Here is a 17,717-nt window from a genome sequence, read left to right on the forward strand (position 1 = left end):
TGAGCCTTTATTGCTTACCCAAACTGTTATTAGACATTATCAAATACCACCTTTCACAATCTGTGAGCTTATAAGAAAATACTATTCCCTTAAAGACAATCCAGATATATAACAAACCTACTAGTTAGTTTAGTAACTAGAGCATAGGGATTACTAGGCATTTTAATATGATTCATTGTTAGTCGTCACCAAACAAAGACATATGATTTTTCATATTCTCAGAATAGTGTGCACTGCTCTGAAGTAGTTTTCCTTTACATTATGTAAATTAAATGCGAAGTGCTTTATGTATTATTGACTTTTCACTTCTACAGAAAATAATATCTTGACTTTGAGGCTTTGAATGCTTTGAAGCAAGACTCAGACTTTTAATGAACATCTTCCATTTCACTATACTGAAATTACATAACAAATTCTTGAAGAGAAAACAATGAAGACTTACACTGTAGTATTCATTGCGGATGAAAGGTACCCCTCTATTAGTCATGTAACCCACAAGTAAATTAAGATATCCTTTGATGCCTTTACGAAAACCAGTCAATTAGCCAGAAAGAAAGAAATGCTTTTTTTTTTTTTTTTTTTCTCCTTAGGAAAATAGCGGTTGTAGTGATTTATGGCAGTATGAAGGGCTTCTGCCAAAATTTAATCAGATTGTTAAACCGATTGAGGTAACATGGAACCCAATTAAATGGAGACCTGAGCTCAATGTTGATCACTTACAGAAAATCAGCCAGAAATGTGGATATTATACAATCTCAGCCGCAAACCACAATATGAATCTCATTGATCATTGTAAGAAATAGTAAAAAACATGGACTGATACCAAAGAAGGTTTCCTATGCTGTAAAATTGGTCTGGAACATTTTATCAGTTTTCAAATGTATTCAAAGCACAAACCAGGATATATAATGTAATAAAAAAAAAAAAAGTGCCAAATAAAAACCCCCTAAATCTACATTCTCTGAAATATTAGCAAAACTCACAGAGGGCTTAAAATCACCTTTGTTACACTAATCATATTGCTCTAAGAAAAATAAAAGATAGTTTTGAGAATGCTTCCTTCTGCCTCTGCTTTGTTATTTTTGTTTTTCTATTTTTAATATAAATTTTTTCCTGGAACACTATTCCTGGTGGACAGTGGGGAGAGCTGCAGAAGGCAGGAGAATGAATTGCAGTTTTGTCAAAATGATGAACAGTTTTTCCAATTTAATTATTTAATTGCTCATTCCTTGCCATCAAAACTTCGACTAAATTTATACTATGCCTTTTCCCCTTAGACAGGTAATCTCAAATATGGACAAGCGTAGAACATGTATAGCCTTTATGTCCAGCACTGACTGGCAGAAGGGTTCAGTTTCTCTAAGTTCCTACAAAAAAAAAAACCCAAACACAAGCTTGAACTCCCCCTCAGAATCCTACCAAAATAAACTACACTATCCAGGCCCTCAGAAAAGATGGAAATCTCACAAATTTAAAGGAGAAGAGGAAGACGAAACACGAAGGAGCATTAACTTGGGAACATGAGCAGCTGTCAGGCAGCAAGCCAGCAGCTGCAAGGCACATCAGCTGTGGTCCTGGCCCAGCCACCTCCTCTCTGCTCCCAGTGACTGCCAGGTTACACCCAGTTTACAGGGTACTGCCCCAGCATGGATGAGTTTGGCTGCTGAAAAAGTTGATCATCTTTAGAAGCTGATGCATAGCACAAGTCTACCTTTTCATTAGAGCGATTATGGCTCCCCTCCCAACTCTGGTACTTTAAGTACTCTTCACTAATTTATGTTCTTTACCTCAGCTGGTCATCACCACAAGCTGTTCTCTTGGCACTGTCACCTGATTGATAGACTGATCATCCTTCCTGATACTAGCCAACACATGGCTGATGCTCTGTCAGGTCTTTTTAGAGAGGAATCTGCAGCCTATGTAGCCCTCAATGAATATTCACAACAGAGGAAAAACACTAGATAAGCCCTTCCCTTGCTTCTTGACTTCTGCAGGATTTCTCCTCCCCAGCAATGCAAACTACAGCTGCCAAGGGTGTCTCATGACTTTGTATACAGTCTCCTTCTCCCTCCACCAGCAAGCACAAATTACTTCCATCCAGCTCTTTTTTCCCCCCTCACCACTCCTTTAACCTTTTGGTATTTTTGAACAAAAGTAATTATGAAATATCCTCGCTGACATACAAAGAGGAACAAACTTATCCAGTGTCCCTCCTTCTCCAATGGTTGAAAAGAGACTGGTCTTTCTGAGGGAGCTGCTGGCTAGCCAGTATTCTCAGAAGGGTACGGTTGCTTTTCTGTCAGTTCACAATGGAGTGTTACAGCTGAGATTATTGCTTTAAGTCATTAAATGCACACAGCAATATTTAGACACATATTCAAGCCAAGTAATTTGTAGCTGACCTGAAGTGCCTAAACAGAAGCACAGGCTAAAGCCATAGACAAAGAAGAAAAGGAGTTGTCTCCAGCAGATCAAGCAAAGGATGTAAATTATGAGCTATTTGGCCTCTGGAGGTATTTATTCTTCTCCCTGGACTATATACAAATTTGGAGCTCATCAGCTCTATAAGACATTTAAAAGACATTTACAATAGCAGCAACCATGCAGTCTGCTGTCCATATCATGTGATATGTTCATGGCAGATGGTTGCACAGTTCCCCAGACAGAGGTGAGCTGGGTCTGTGCACAGTAATGATAACAGTGTTTACCCTGCAACATGGGCTGTTTGAGTGATTATATACCTGGAAATCCTAAGAAGGCAGAAATCCAAGATGAACTCCATTATTAGGATTTCCAATGTTAAACTTGAACATTTAGTTTAATCTACTTAAATGTATGCATAGTCTCTTGGGCTGACATAAGATTATAGGAAATAGTTGAAATTACTTACTGGCATGACTAAGAATCAAATGAAATATACAGCAGTCCTATACATCTGGACAGTTTTTCCTTTCAGGGTCTTTTTGATACTGTATCACAACATAAAACTTTCTGCTACTCAAACTAGGTTCTACACATACCACAGAAGATAATTTCAAAAATTTATAATAGCCCCCCCACACACAGATGCTAGCAGAGAGTGAATGAATCAAACATGCCTTTGATACTGATTCTAGTGGTCCACCTGTTTTTAAAAGTGTGATTTAGTTCTAATTTAAATTAAGAAGTCTGTGTCACACATATTGTCAGCTAGCATCATCAGTCAACACTTATTCTCAATTAAAATCAATTGGTCATTCCTATTTTATCTTTTTATTACCTTTATAGAAAAAAGTGAAGTAGAACTGAAAAGACATGGTACATAAATTACATTGGATCCTGGTAGCAGCATAATAAAGGCATTGGTGTTTAATAACCCCACCATTATTTAGGGATATGTGAACAAAAGAGGAATATTAAGGTAAATTATATTTTCAAAATATTGCATGAACATTTTTTCCAGTTGAGTTTTATATAGACTGTTCAAATATTATTTGTTGTTTTTTAAGACTGCAGTGTGTGAAGAATATCTAATGAAGAGTGTAATAATTAGAACTTAGTTCCATTTTTCCATCAAATTAGTCAGGAGCCGAATGTGACTATTCTGTTTATAACTACTCAGTGAATCATCTTTAGCAATAAATTCTAGGTTATTAATGAAAGTTACAAGCTATTTACAATTAAACACTATGACACAAGTCATCATTTAGCTCACATGCTACTGTACCTATGTCCTGACTTGCAAACAGTATGACCACTAGAAGACATTTCTTAGGCTTAGTCCTCTTAAAGTAGTCTGTGGAGATCAGTGTCTACCTTGACTTCAGCAAGGCTTTTGACAACCTCTCTCACAACCTCCTCATAGGCAAGTCCAAGAAGTGCGAGCTGGATGAATGCACAGTGAGATGGATGGAAAACTGGCTGGATGGCAGAGCTCTGAGGGTTGTGATCAATGGTGCAGAGTCTGCTTGGAGGCCTGTAGTTAGTGGTGTTCCCCAGGGGTCAGTGTTAGGTCCAGTCCTGTTCAACCTGTTCATCAATGACCTGGATGAAGAGACTGAGGTACCCTCAGAAAGTTTGCTGATGATACCAAACTGGGAGGAAGGGCTGACATGCCAGAAGGCTGTGCTGCCATTCAGTGAGACCTGGACAGGCTGGAGGACTGGGCAGAGAAGAACCTGAAGTTTGACAAGGGCAAGTGGAGGAATAACCCCAGGCACCAGTAGAGGTTGACCTTCTGGAAAGCAGCATTGCAGAGAAGGACTTGGGCGTTCTGGTTGACAACAGGTTGACCATGAGTCAACAATGTGCCCTTGTGGCCAAGAAGGCCGGCAGTATCCTGGGGTGTATTAAGAAGAGTGTGACCAGCAGGTCAAGGGACCTCTGTTACCTCTGTCCTGGTGAGGTCACATCTGGAGTACCGCGTCCAGTTCTGGGCTCCCCAGTTTAAGAAGGACAAGGAATCACTGGAGGGAGTCCAGTGGCAGGCTGTGAAGATGATGAAGGGGCTAGAGCACCTTTCTTATGAGGAGAGACTGAGAGAGTTGGGTCTGTTCAGCCTGGAGAAGCGAAGGCTGTGAGGAGATCTCATCAATGCTTATAGATATCTCAAGGGTGGATGTCAAGAGGATGGGACCAGGCTCCTTTCAGTGGTGCCCAATGACAGGATGAGGGGCAACAGGCACAGGCTAAAGCATAGAAGGTTCCATCTGAATATGAAGAGAAACTTCTTTACTTTGACGGTGCCAGATCCCTGGAAGAGGCTGCCCAGAGAGGCTGTGGAGTCTCCTTCTCTGGAGACATTCAAGACCCACCTGGACACATTCCTGTGTGATCTGCTCTGGGTGAACCTGCTTTAGCAGGTGGTTGGACAAGATGATCTCCAGAGGTCCCTTCCAACCCAAGCATTCTGTCATTCTGTGAACTGGGCATGTGCCCTTTGTATGTATCTCATGGTGTCCTACGGCCATTCTGTGATTCTGCAATGTTTTAAAGGAAGAGACAGTAAAATAAATTGTTCGACATGAGGCAATTCAATACATGTTCGTGCAAAGGAACAAGAACGTAATATGGAGTCAAAGCAGTGGTAACAGCTTTTTTCTAGTGTAATACATCTGTTTGCCACTGTCACTTGTGAGTTCAGTCTCTCAGATTATCCAGCGTACCCAATCAGTTCACACAACAGTTTGTATTTGTCTTTATTTCACATCGCTTTAGCTACAAGTATTCATTATGGTCATTATTTACACAACTGTGATAATTAAATCTGTGGATTTTAATATAAGAAATAAACATATGGGGCTACTCTCTTCTGCTTAAAACAGGCCATAGTACTTCTTCAAATTATTTACCACTTGAACAAGAACAATTTATTAGCAGACATCTGTCTTGATTTAAAGAATTTCGATGATGGAAGATTCCCTATGAATGCTGAGGTGCAACAAATCAGGATTCCATTGCTAAACTATAATTTCAATTTCAATATGTCCAAAGCAAAATATTCTTCTAGTTATTTGTAAATGTACTATACATAATTTAGAGACACCTCCTGCCCTTTTCTGTAAATTCTTCTAGAAAAAAATGTTGAGAAACATTTTGACTTAATGTCTTTATAGTTTCATTTTAGGCAAATAGGTTTAAATAATGCTGATAGATACCTTACACAGTTATTTGTTTTGATAAAGCAGAAAAGCTTATACAGCTATTCTCCCACAAATTATTTGGATGTGTCAACTTGCCAGTGGTCCACTACTGCTTTCCAAGTGTTTAAGGTAGATGCATTTTTCATGATGTTCCTGTACCTGAAATATTACACTTAAGAATCCACAAGAATACGAAAGAGGAATACAAGATGCAGAAAAGAAACCATAAAATTTTACAAAATGAAGTTGAAAAACTATTTTTTTCTCATGATATTTTGAATTTGTCCATAGCTGAGTTTCTTTTTCCTTTTGGTCTATTGGCACATTCTGAAGCATCCTGATTTTTAGAAATTGGGACAGATTATTAATCCTTTAAAATTTTAAAACTAAAATATAAAGTGCAAAACAAAGCACTATCATACTATGTTCGGTGCTTCTTTTTCCTTCTTTCCTAATAAACAATTGAGAGCAAAAGCAGGCTGTTCCTCTGTTTATTCAAAAGCCAGAAGTTCCCACATAAAACTTTTGGACATGTGAAATAACCCTAAAAATCTAAAGTCAGGCCCATTCTTAAACTGTGAACTTACTATTTCAAATGAATTTGCAATCACAACTGTAATTAATGGTTTACAGCATTCCTGAAATGCTTGTTTTAAGACACAAAAGCTTATGATAAATCAAACTTAAAAGAAGATAGACAAAACAAAAAATGCATGTTTGAAAACATATTTGATGCCTTACATTTATTAGATTGGTAAACCTGAAGATCTCCCTTGAATAAGGCCTGACTTTATGTATTTATACAAAGCTTTATGAGGTTATCATAAGCACTTTACAAGGACAGCCGAAGTATACAGCATGCAACAGCTCCTTTGGATTCACCGGTTTTATTTCTTGCAACTAACTTTCTTACAAGTCCATAGAAGATCATGCTGGCTTGTTCAACATGCCATAACACATACCGAAAGACGGCTGCACTAGAACTTCCTATAATACAAGATTCATGCATTTAAATTCACACCCTTGGTAATTCAATGGCTACCTGCTTTAGCAACAGCATGTTAACTGGCATTGCTGGAGCTTCAGAACAGCTTAAAAATCACTTTTGAAATCCCAGTGTGCAAGGGGGTGACAACTTTTGTAGACTGTGCCACGAATAGTTTGTTTAATCTTCAGGATGTCAGAATATTATTCTCTCTCTTGGACAAATGCACAGCAAAGAGACACCTTCTTTTGTCAACTCTCTTTTACAGTTTTGGCTGTAAATTCATTGGGATGTCTTGCAGATGGGAACAGGACCACTGACAATGACAGTGGCATGCTCTCCCTGGCCAGATCTTTAGTATTACGCAAGAGTAATGCAGTAGATTCAACAGGTGTAATGTGTAGGCTTGGACACACCCCAAAAAGACAAGGAAATTACATGGAAACTTGCTTCTTTAAAAAGAAAAAGATGCTGGAAGAAACCAGCATACTTTTCATTGGCTTCCAATTTGTTTCTGATGTCAATTCAAGGTCATCAGATAACAAAAACGAGAATAAAATTCCACAAAATCAGTGAAGTGAGCAAGTTAATGAAACAGGGCTGGCAAACAGACGACTCTTTTCATCTTTAGGGGAAAGGCAAGGTACATGGTTTTTCTCTTGTCTACTGGCTTGTGAAATCACTATTTCTTATTTGTAGTACTTCACTTGTTCTCCATTAATTTATTTGAAGGCTAAGTAAAAATGGAGTTGTAATACCAAGCATAGTGACGGTGATGGCCAATACAGACCACAAGAATAAACACTGAGTTTCATAGCAATAAAAGAAAGACAAAAAGTGAAGTCTGGAAGAAGAAGATTATGTTCTCAAAAGAGAAAGTTTTTTGATTTACTTCTTTCATTGATTTTGTAGGAGCTGCGTGAAATCAACACAAACCAAATACAAACAAACAACAAACAAACCATCTAAGGGTAGATTTACGCTCATCCTTTCACCCAGTACTGAAGCTATAAACTGAAAACACAGCTTTTGCTTCCCATTCTCATGGTTTCAAAAAAGTAAAATGGGGCTTAGATCAATGATGAAAAGTTAAAACTTGTCTTCTGCTAAATAGCTTAAATTTACATACCTGTTAGAAAATGGAACTAAAGATATGCTAATATTTCATCCCCTGTTTGCTGCAACATACACAAATCCTTGTTTATATCACACATTCTTACTATGAATTTAAAACCTATTTTATATCAATATTGATCCAGCTATTTTGAATGACTCAGGATAACACTGAAATACTGAAATTGACTTCAAAGTAAAAAAAATAATACATTTTTACATGTGTATATTTTTTTCTGTGTATACACTTCTGTTCTTAACAGCTTCCATCAATTAAAATCATGTAGACTTATTGGAGACCAGCTGTTCTCATTTGTTATGCTTCAGTAGACAGGGACTGTGATTAACAGTCCTTGTTTTTCTGCAATCTGTAGTCTCTCTTCTCTTCCTGCTCATGTACTGTTTAATGAGATAATCTCAACACTGACATTACTAGCTCTATTTCTGATTTACTGGAACAATGCCCAGAGTTTATTTCGACAGAAGGAAAAGGATCCTAAATCATTGCATCGGATTCTGGGTGAAGCTGCCATGTGCCTGGGCAGCAAAGGGGTGGGGTGGTTTCCAAGACCTAAATGGCTTACTGCAACACAATGGGTGCATATTCTTCATTGTGTTAATAGATGACTAATGTAACAAAGGTCAAAGGGCAGATCTGAACAGGACTATGAAAAATGTCTTAAAACTCAGATTTGAAAACTTAAAAAAATAAAACCACAGAATCCCTGTAACTATATAACTGTAGCAAGCTGAAAGTTCCCACTGATAATGTAGACTGTTCATGCTGTCTGAGCCTATTTAAATTTTTAAAGATATCTTTTTTAGCTCTTGTCTAATATGAGTATGTATGATCAGAAAGTAGATGATGCATTTTTGTATTACAGTATTGAACTTCTCGTTGTTACGGCTAAGCCCACAAAACATGGTTGTTCAATGTATGGCTGCGTGTATTTATTTTAAATTTTGCTATCCAAACTTGGTCATAGAGCTGCTACGTGAAAACATAACGTTTCTCTGTGTTTCCTCAAAAAAGCAGAAGTCTACTGACAATCAAGTGTATGAGCTAAAGTTTTGCAGAATATAGCAACATCATGTCTATTGCTAGGAGGTAAAGGATTTTTTTTCGGAGGAAAGCAAGCAACACACAAGTTACTCAGGCAGACAATCAGTGGTGGCCAGGTGACACAAAAACTTGAGCATTTCTTCCCTCTTGAAGTAAGCCCAAAACTTCACAAAGTTGTTTTGCAAAATGGAATTTCAAAGAGATACTTGTTTTCTCATAGAAATAATAGAAGGAAGCACTGCCAGAGTGACACAGAGGAAGAGGTAAGTTGGAAAAGAGGATTTGTCAGGCCTGAGAGCTCTGTGGTTCCTGTACCATTGTCAAGTGCTCAGGTACTTGTGCTACCTATGGATTTTTCTCTGGCAATTCTATAGGTCATGATGATATCATACATGTGTATCTGTATGCACACATACACACAGGCACACAAGTTTATATGTGCATTCAAACATATACATATAGCACATTTATAAAGTTATTTCATTAACTGTTATAAGTAAATTTCCCTTTTCAAACATTTAAACTATATTGTATTTATAGTCACCACATCTGGCCTACTAGCAGCTAGAAACAGTGATTTTGGTGTTAGAGAGTTGAGAGAATTCTTGTTTAGAAACCTTCACTTAATATGCTTTCCACGGTCTCGGATAAAATCCCAAGACTCTCTTATGTATTTTCCAAAATATTTTCTGTAAAAATCTTTAAATAAAGTAAATAAGTCAAACAAACAGCTCAGAAGTGGATTGGGGGAAGTAGAAGCTATTTGATACAGTTTTAGCAACAGGGGAAAGTAGAAGTGATTGGTTGTAAGCCTCTTTCATAATTCATATATAGCATAACGGCCATTTTCTATTAACCTGTTTTTAATACACCAATGTGAAGAAAACATGGATTAATTTGCAATTGATTGATAACTTCGAAATAGAAAAACATTTGCCAAATTACTCACCATGTGTTTTCTTAATTCCTGGATACATGCTTGTAAAATTAAGATATATATGTAACCAATGTGACATGGTAACTGTACTTGCTGTTTTGAGACTTTTCTGAGTAGTTATCAAAAATTAAATTACTACATACTGTGCTAATGTCATTATTGTATATTTTAAAGTCTCATTATGGAAACAGAACTTTTAACGTACAAAGCTGTGTAAAAATACATCTTAAATATCTTAAACAGCAAACAGGTGTAAAACCAGTTACTGTGGCACAATGCACTTTATGGCATTTTTAATTGAAATGAAACTTAAAATAATAATATTGGCAGAATCCCGGTGGACTACAAACTACTTTAGGGAAAGACTGTGAAAGTCATCATTAAAAAAAGAACAGAGATACTTAAATTCAAGGTTAAATTACTTAAATTACTGAAGTTCAGATTTCTCTAGTAAATAGTCAATGAGTCAATAAAAGGTGATGTTATTTTAGAGTAACATTGTCCTGGTTTCAGCTGGGATACAGTTAATTTTCTTTCTAGCAACTGTGTTTTGGATGTAGTATGAGAAGAATGTCGATACCACTCTGATGTTTTGCTTGTTGCTGGGTAGACATGGACTCTTCAGCTTCCCCTAACTAAATACAATATTTATTAAAACCAATCCTATAAAATTCCAGTTTTAATTTCTATTTTCCACTTGATTTTACTGAAAAAGGAATATTTTACTGAACATTTGAAGGATTCTCAAGTATTAGTTTTACAGCCGACCTTATAATTTCATAAGTGACCTTGGTACTAATACTAATGACACCTCTTAGGGATGCAGTATTACAGAGGAAGGACAATCTGCACGAGTAGAGTACAAGAAAAGGAATTAAATTTAAAAGGCAAAGGGCAAGGCCTCGGACTTCAAAGAATGAGAATTTCACTTTTGGGTTGGAACTCGTGATACAGAAATGATGGAAAAAGATAATTTCAATTTTGCTTGTCTTGCTTTGCTGCTTCCACTCTTAAAGGATTGCACTGAAAAGCAACACATTCCCCACTAGCTAGATATACATCAGTGAAGAAGTGTAATGGATATATTAGTCAATCACAGCAAGACCACAAGCACTGATAAGAAGAAGCCATGTAAGAGGAAGATCTTGTTATGGTATGCATCAGTAAACATATTCCTGCAGAGATCACAAGAGAAAATGGTAATGTCAATGTCCACAGCACAGATGGGACCCTATCTAGAATATGTTTCCTTATCTAATCATCAGCTCAGTGAGAACTAATATGAGAAAAAAGGCCAAAGAAAAGAAAAGGGAATGAAGACACAAGTTTATAAAGGGAAACACAGAATCTTGATTTTTGTAGTGGAGAAGAAAAGAAAAAAGCAGGTTGTGAATGGATATGAATGAGCTGTTTAAGTACAAAGAAGAAAGACAAAATATTTAAAATGCCCAACAATGTGGATACCAGAATATCATAATGAATGGGAATAAAAGAGCCAGAACAATAAATTTAGTCTTGAAGTCAGATGCCATCTTGCTGTCAGAAGGATGAAATTAGCGCAGAGCAATTTTTCCCTAGCAGGATGAGTAGTGGCCTTAAGCTTGAATAGTTATTTAACAGTGTCATGATCCTGACTGAGAGACAGAAGTTACCCTGGGTAGGCACAAGCCTGTGTTGCCTGTACAGGGTGGTGTTCAAGCTGCGGTGTGCTGCATGTACCCCTTGAGTGACCAAAATGTCTACGAATGGGGCCTGCACAGCCTGCTGATTTGAGGCCTGTTTGATTGACGGACAACACAGGGTTCCCAGCATTACAGGGATGTAAGATTATCTATACTATTCTCTCATTCTCTATAGTGCTAACTCTAATAAATAGCATTTTGAATGCTTACACAGTCTGAGTGCCTTTCTTACTGGGATCATAAGGGACCAGCATTTCTGCATGCAAAACGTATGCAGCTTGTTCATTATATAAAAGGAGGTACATGAATTGTCTAGTCTGCAGCTTCAGAGAACTACACTGAGGACGTCTCTTCAGGTCCAATCCACTAGAAGGCACACATATTTATGATCTATTAAAAAGAAAATCTTAGGGATCATGTGAATTTTCATTCTACTCTGGTGGAATAGCATAATCTCATAAATCTGTCAAATCAAAATGGCTGATTCTTGGTATCAACAAGCTAATCTATGTTTTGTATTCTTATTTTTTGTTGATCCTTTAGTTTATGTATGGTGAAAAAAAAAACAAACACAAAACCACACAACAAAATGCCTGTGCTAGGCTTCTTTTTATGACCAAGACATTCATCATTTCAATGAGGTTGCATACCACCTTTCCAAGACAAGTTTACGGCTCTCATTGATCCTACAGGTCAAGTGTACTATGAAGTTTTCCATAACCTGACGTAAGACCTGAAAAAATAATGTAATATTGGGGTTTCTTTGGTTTTTTGTGTGGTTTTTCTTTCTCTCTCTCTCTTTTTTTTTTTTTTTTATTTTTTTTTATTTTAAACAAAACAGAACAAAAAACCAAAACAAAACAAAAAAACAACAAAACAAAGAAGGCAGAGTTGTGTGATAACTACATGGAGATTATTTGGATCAGTCTCACTGGAGAAACTTTCTATACTGTCTTTTGTCTTTCTGAAATGACATTTGGCAAAGTTCACTTCCCTGCCCTGCAGTACTACAGCACAGCCCTATAGACAAGAAATGCCCTTTATGAGCTTCAGGAATCTTTCCAAGCTCAATAATTGCATGCAAACAACATTAATTAGTTACTGAAATCCCTGAGCATCATACTTTCAAAAGTGACACACACTGATGTAAGACCATGCCACACACATTTATTATTTATCTTACGTGTTTGAAGTGTGTGCTCTCTTCACGCTTGGCAATACACACTTCATAAGATGACAAAAAAAAATCTGCACAATGAAGTTTTGTAAATACTTCTTCAAGGTGAGAAAGTGAATGCAAATCAACAGCATGGCTTCTTATGCTTTCCTCAGTTTTTTCCATCATCAACCTGAGAAAGTTTAAATCCTTTCTACAAACTGTCTCATTGTGAAAGGTAGACAGGATTGTATGGTGAAATATTGCTTTGTATTTGAATTCTGTGGTTCTTTTGAACAGCTAAATGCTGCACGACACCATGTAATCAGAATCTGTTTTGTGGTATAGTGTAGCTGTGCAACTGCACTGAGCCTATTAAATACTTTCATGCTTGATGACAGACTGCTGACTAATTGGAAAGTACATAAACAATACAGAGTTTGCAGCTATACAATATTAACAGGAGGCTCATTTATGAGCAGGCAAGCTATCACAGGAATTCAGTTCCTTGAACAGCCAATGAGACAGATAATCTTGGTAACTCACACGTCCCTAACACACAAGTAAGCACATACAGTTACTGCTGAGACTACACAGCCAGTCACCAGTATTAATTCAATAGCCTCTTGCTGTCATTTTGATGAGGGAAACTCTTAACAACACAGGACACAAAATCATGCAAAGACACAGCAAGACGGATGGACAAAGATGCAGCCACTCTCAGGAAATAATATGGGCCAACACATAAGTAACCAGATCAAAAAATATCTGTTTTTTCTCTTTGCTTCCAAACATTGCAGTAACACTTTCAATCGTCTTGTTAAAATACTGCAAAATCTCAGAGTCAGGTTTCTAATTAACAGGAAGTTACAGCTAACTGAGATAATTGCTTTAAAGGTCACCCACTTAAAAAGCTCCTCTTCCTTTGTGCCAGAACACCCTTAACACTGAAGAAAGTGTTACAGATCAGAGCCCCAAAGCCAGTTACACAGATTTTGTCACCTGGTGACTCGGCTGTGGATGGGCACGGATGGTACTGCTATGGCATCAGTGCACTGTGCATGCAGAAGGATTTAATTGCCCAACACAACTCACATATTGTGTTCATGCAGGCTGAGTGTCAGTCTGTGGATAAGCTGTTGTAGTGCTCACTCAAAACACGCCAGTCAGCACTGGCTAAAAGAAGAAAATCAGGAGGGCTATCTGCCATGTCAGCCAACACAATGAAATAGCTCAGCTTCAGAATAACAGGAGATGAACTGTGTTTGTATGTGAAACTAATGCACACAGGCCTAAGGATCTGGATTTCACAGTGTAATACTAGCTGTTTTTTCCTATCCCAGTTGCAGTAATTTCAAACAGGAAAACTATGTAAACGGTTGTACATTTAAAGCTATACTTGCTGAAATCTGCTCTGACTATATTAAAAAAAATTAAGGCCTATCATGGTTTACAGTGGTTTAGATTACTCCTAGTGTTCTTTGCAGCAGATAGAGTCAGTGTCTAGTTCTAGTAGCTGAGTTAAATATTTTGCTTTTTGATTTCTTAGATTGTATGGAGGGTTGTTCACTGGGAAGGCAAGACCAGGATGTACTGGAGTAACATCTACAATATTTAGATTTATCACGGACAAATTGTGAATAAGGTACCTACCTGGTAAGAATACGAAGATTCAAATATTTCAACATACATAAAAGGACAACTTATTATCCAGAAACTGCTATCAAATGTACATATAATTTTTCTTTTTCATTTTCCCTCATGCAGTCTCAAACCACTTGATATACTTTTCCCATAGGTTATAAAGTCTTTGAAATTAGGATGTATATTTTCTATATTATCACATAGTACTTCCCACATCAAAATGTGCAACTTGGTGACATTTGAGTGCAAACACAATATGTATCCGAATAATAAACAACAAAGAAGTCTATTTCTGTAATAATTTTCAGATTTGTAGCAGCTAAAACTTTGATGAGCCTGTTTACTTCCTACCCCTGGTAAAGTAAATGATATCTTTCACCACTGCAGAAACAAATATATAAATATCTAAAAGAAGTTGCTGCACCTCAAGAAACACTGAATGTGTATACTCAGAGAATTACAGTATCACTTAAACTTCCAGTCAAAACTATACTATGTATTATACTTACGTTTTCAAATTTCAAAAAATCCATCTCAAAGATGAAATACAGAATAACTGTACAGCTCAAGGACTCACAAAAAGCCAACCACTGCAGTTATGCACTGAACCTCGTTCTTCTGACTACTGACCTAATTCCTTAATAGAAACACGGAACTTTTTCTTACTATTAATAAAAGTCTGACATTCAAGCACCATAATATTGTAGCAGGGTTTACTTGGGTGACTAAATACAGATTAAAGTGTTCAGCTTTTCTTGAAGTATGAAAATTACAACCACTCATTTAATCTATTTTCAGCAGGGATTTCTACAATCTGGTTCTGATGAAGTAAAATTTAGTAAATCAGTCTCTGATTCATTTGACATTTACCATAGTTACCTAAATTAACAATTTATTTTTGCTAAACTTCCAGTATTTTACAAAAATAAAGCCCTTTCAAGGTAGAAAAAAGTATTATTTCCCTGATACAGCCAGCTGAGGTGCTCTGGCTAGTACTGAACAACAGATCAGCCTAAAGGATCACAGTGTTTGTATCTGGTCTTAGACAAAAAAACCCACACTACTGTTCACACTAGTTCATGCAAACAGACGGTAAAACGAAAAACATTTTGACAAAAGGAGACTTTTTTTTCTAGTTCTGAGAAGGCTGCAGAACGTGAAGCTTTTTTTCTGTGGAAACAAGACTCAAACAATGGAAGAAAAAATTTCAAGGCAAAACTATATGCCCCTTTAGAATGGCAAAATAATAAGCCTGTGTAATTAGAAATACAGAAAGTAAGTTTGGGGTTTTTTAAATGAGATTAATGAGATTTTTTTGTGTGTGTGTCATATAGTCTTACCTTTCTCTGTTAAATTTCAGAGAGTGTAGGATAGCTGGTCGTTTCTGTCGGAGATTCCACAAATGAAGTGCATCATCTGCACTTGCACTGACCAAAGCACCCTAAAGCAGACACAAAATAGAGCACAACATATTACTTTTCTGTGGTTCTGTCTTATTCTTAAGTGATACTCACTGTTAATGATCTACCCATAGAAAACAATACAGTTTATGAAAAACAGTTGTTTTCTTCTATTAAAAACATATTCTGCCATAAAAAATAGTAATTTTGAATTGAGTTGGTAAATATAAATATTTTAAATTAGGATAAGATCAGTCAAAGTTAAATTAATACTCCATCAATTTAAAATTCAAATTAAAGCTTTGTACCAAGGTTATACATGCGGAGTCTGATGTATTTCCACATAAGCACAGAGATTAATGAAAAGGGGGACAGACAACGCTCACTTAAAAAGGTGAGTATGAAGGATAAAACTAAAGGAAAAAGGGACTAGTGCATATATATGCACACAAGTGACAGTGCCAAGCACTGCTTAGTAGTCATATCAACAACATGACATTCAAAACCAGAACTGTGAAAAGAAGATGCGGATAGGAAAGTAGGGACAGGTAGCAGAAGGAGAGGACCTAGGAAGAACTAAGAGATGTAGACAAAAGGAACGAGTCTTTATCACAAGTCAGAAATACTCTGAAGACTGCTTCTCCTTCTGGTACCCCCAAATGAACATCTTCCAAGGTCCAGACCTCTATCTGCCTGGACAGCTTGAAGTGAACTTATTCTGCCTCCTTTCCACTATGTTTCTCCTCACCATGAAGCACTGGTAACATGAAAATAGGGGCTGCAGAGGAAGCTCTCTACTGCTGCTTCAGTGGTTTAGTACATTTATACCTTAAATCAGGTCTAGTAAAAAGGATCTATCCCTGTGTATTACTATGGCAGAGAGAAACTAGATATTGCCCAAGCAGAAGGCAATGCTTTATTTTGAGGAAGGAAGAGGATGTAATTGAAAGATCAGTTCATACCAACTATGACTGACCAATAAACTTCTCTTTCTGCATCTTGGAATTCTTCCTAATCCTAGCAACTGTTCTTTTCAATGTTGACATATGCAAATAAAGTTTATGAAGGCAAGATGTCTCTAATATAGTGTAATCCATGCTTTAATTCTCATCTCCCAAAGAGTCTGGACCAATGTCAGACAAAATCTCCACCACACAAATCAAATTAATTCTATGCAGTAGGGGTTCTGCTAGTCACCTAATGAAAAGAAAGAACACTGATTCAAACCTTGGCCTCCCTGTTTTCATCCCTGCCTTCCTCTAAATAATTCCACTGGACTGATTGTTTGTAAAGTTTCATTTCTCGCTCCTCAGTTTCTGTGGTTCAGGTACTTTCTCCATATGGGTGCTGATAAAAATACTTCCCATGTTTAAAAAAACCACAAAACTAAAACTCTTTGCTTGAGAACCTCTAAGACCTCCATGCTTAGAACGAGAACTCAAAACTGTCAGAAGTGCTTCCTTATATCATGGGAGAAAATGAAATAAAACTCAACTATGACTAGCTAATAATTTGCGAAGTTATGAGGTTCTAGAAAAATAAACAACAACACCCACAGATTTATATGTTCCAGAAAGTCTTCTTGCCTATTACTATCTCCAGCGATCTGCACAGAGTGAGCTATAATCTATCACTTTTTCTTCATGTTGTGTAAACTTGATTTTGACAAACAATTTACAAAGACTAAGCATGCTGGTTTGATTGATGACCCCTGCAGCTGCTTTTTCTTGCTTCAAGTAGTAGCATATCCACAACTATTGAGCTTTCAGCCAATAACTATCAATATCTTTCCATAGAAGTTTCAGCTCATTTATTAATTTCTATTTGAAACAGGACTGTGCAACATATTTAGTAATTTAATGGATTTTACATCTACCTGCACACATTCATATAGCGACTCTCTTTTTTCCAGTACTTTATACTGATTTATATGAAGATAATGTCTTTCCCTGCATACAGTCCCAGAAATAGTCTTCTAAAAGGCTGTATGGTGAACATCCTCTGGATATACAATACTTACTCATTGGCAAAATTTGTCAATGTGAAAAATTTTATCACTCAATTACAATACTCTAATTGACTTATTCAACTAATTTTATACAGAAGAATCTCAGTA

General features: G+C 36.8%; 1 protein-coding gene across 2 annotated transcripts in view; it reads right to left on the reverse strand.

Moving 5' to 3' along the window:
* The window catches only part of STXBP5L (syntaxin binding protein 5L), a gene marked incomplete at both ends in the record, with an annotated part of 197,798 nt that overhangs the window by 103,874 nt on the left and 76,207 nt on the right, over positions 1 to 17,717 (reverse strand). For both annotated transcript variants that reach the window (XM_082043568.1, XM_082043567.1), the window contains one exon: positions 15,542 to 15,642. In XM_082043568.1, coding sequence (XP_081899694.1) covers positions 15,542 to 15,642 — 101 coding nt within the window. The remainder of the gene's footprint in view (positions 1 to 15,541; positions 15,643 to 17,717) is intronic.

Source organism: Streptopelia decaocto (assembly GCF_964273445.1).
Source record: "Streptopelia decaocto genome assembly, chromosome: 1".
Lineage (NCBI taxonomy): Eukaryota > Metazoa > Chordata > Aves > Columbiformes > Columbidae > Streptopelia > Streptopelia decaocto.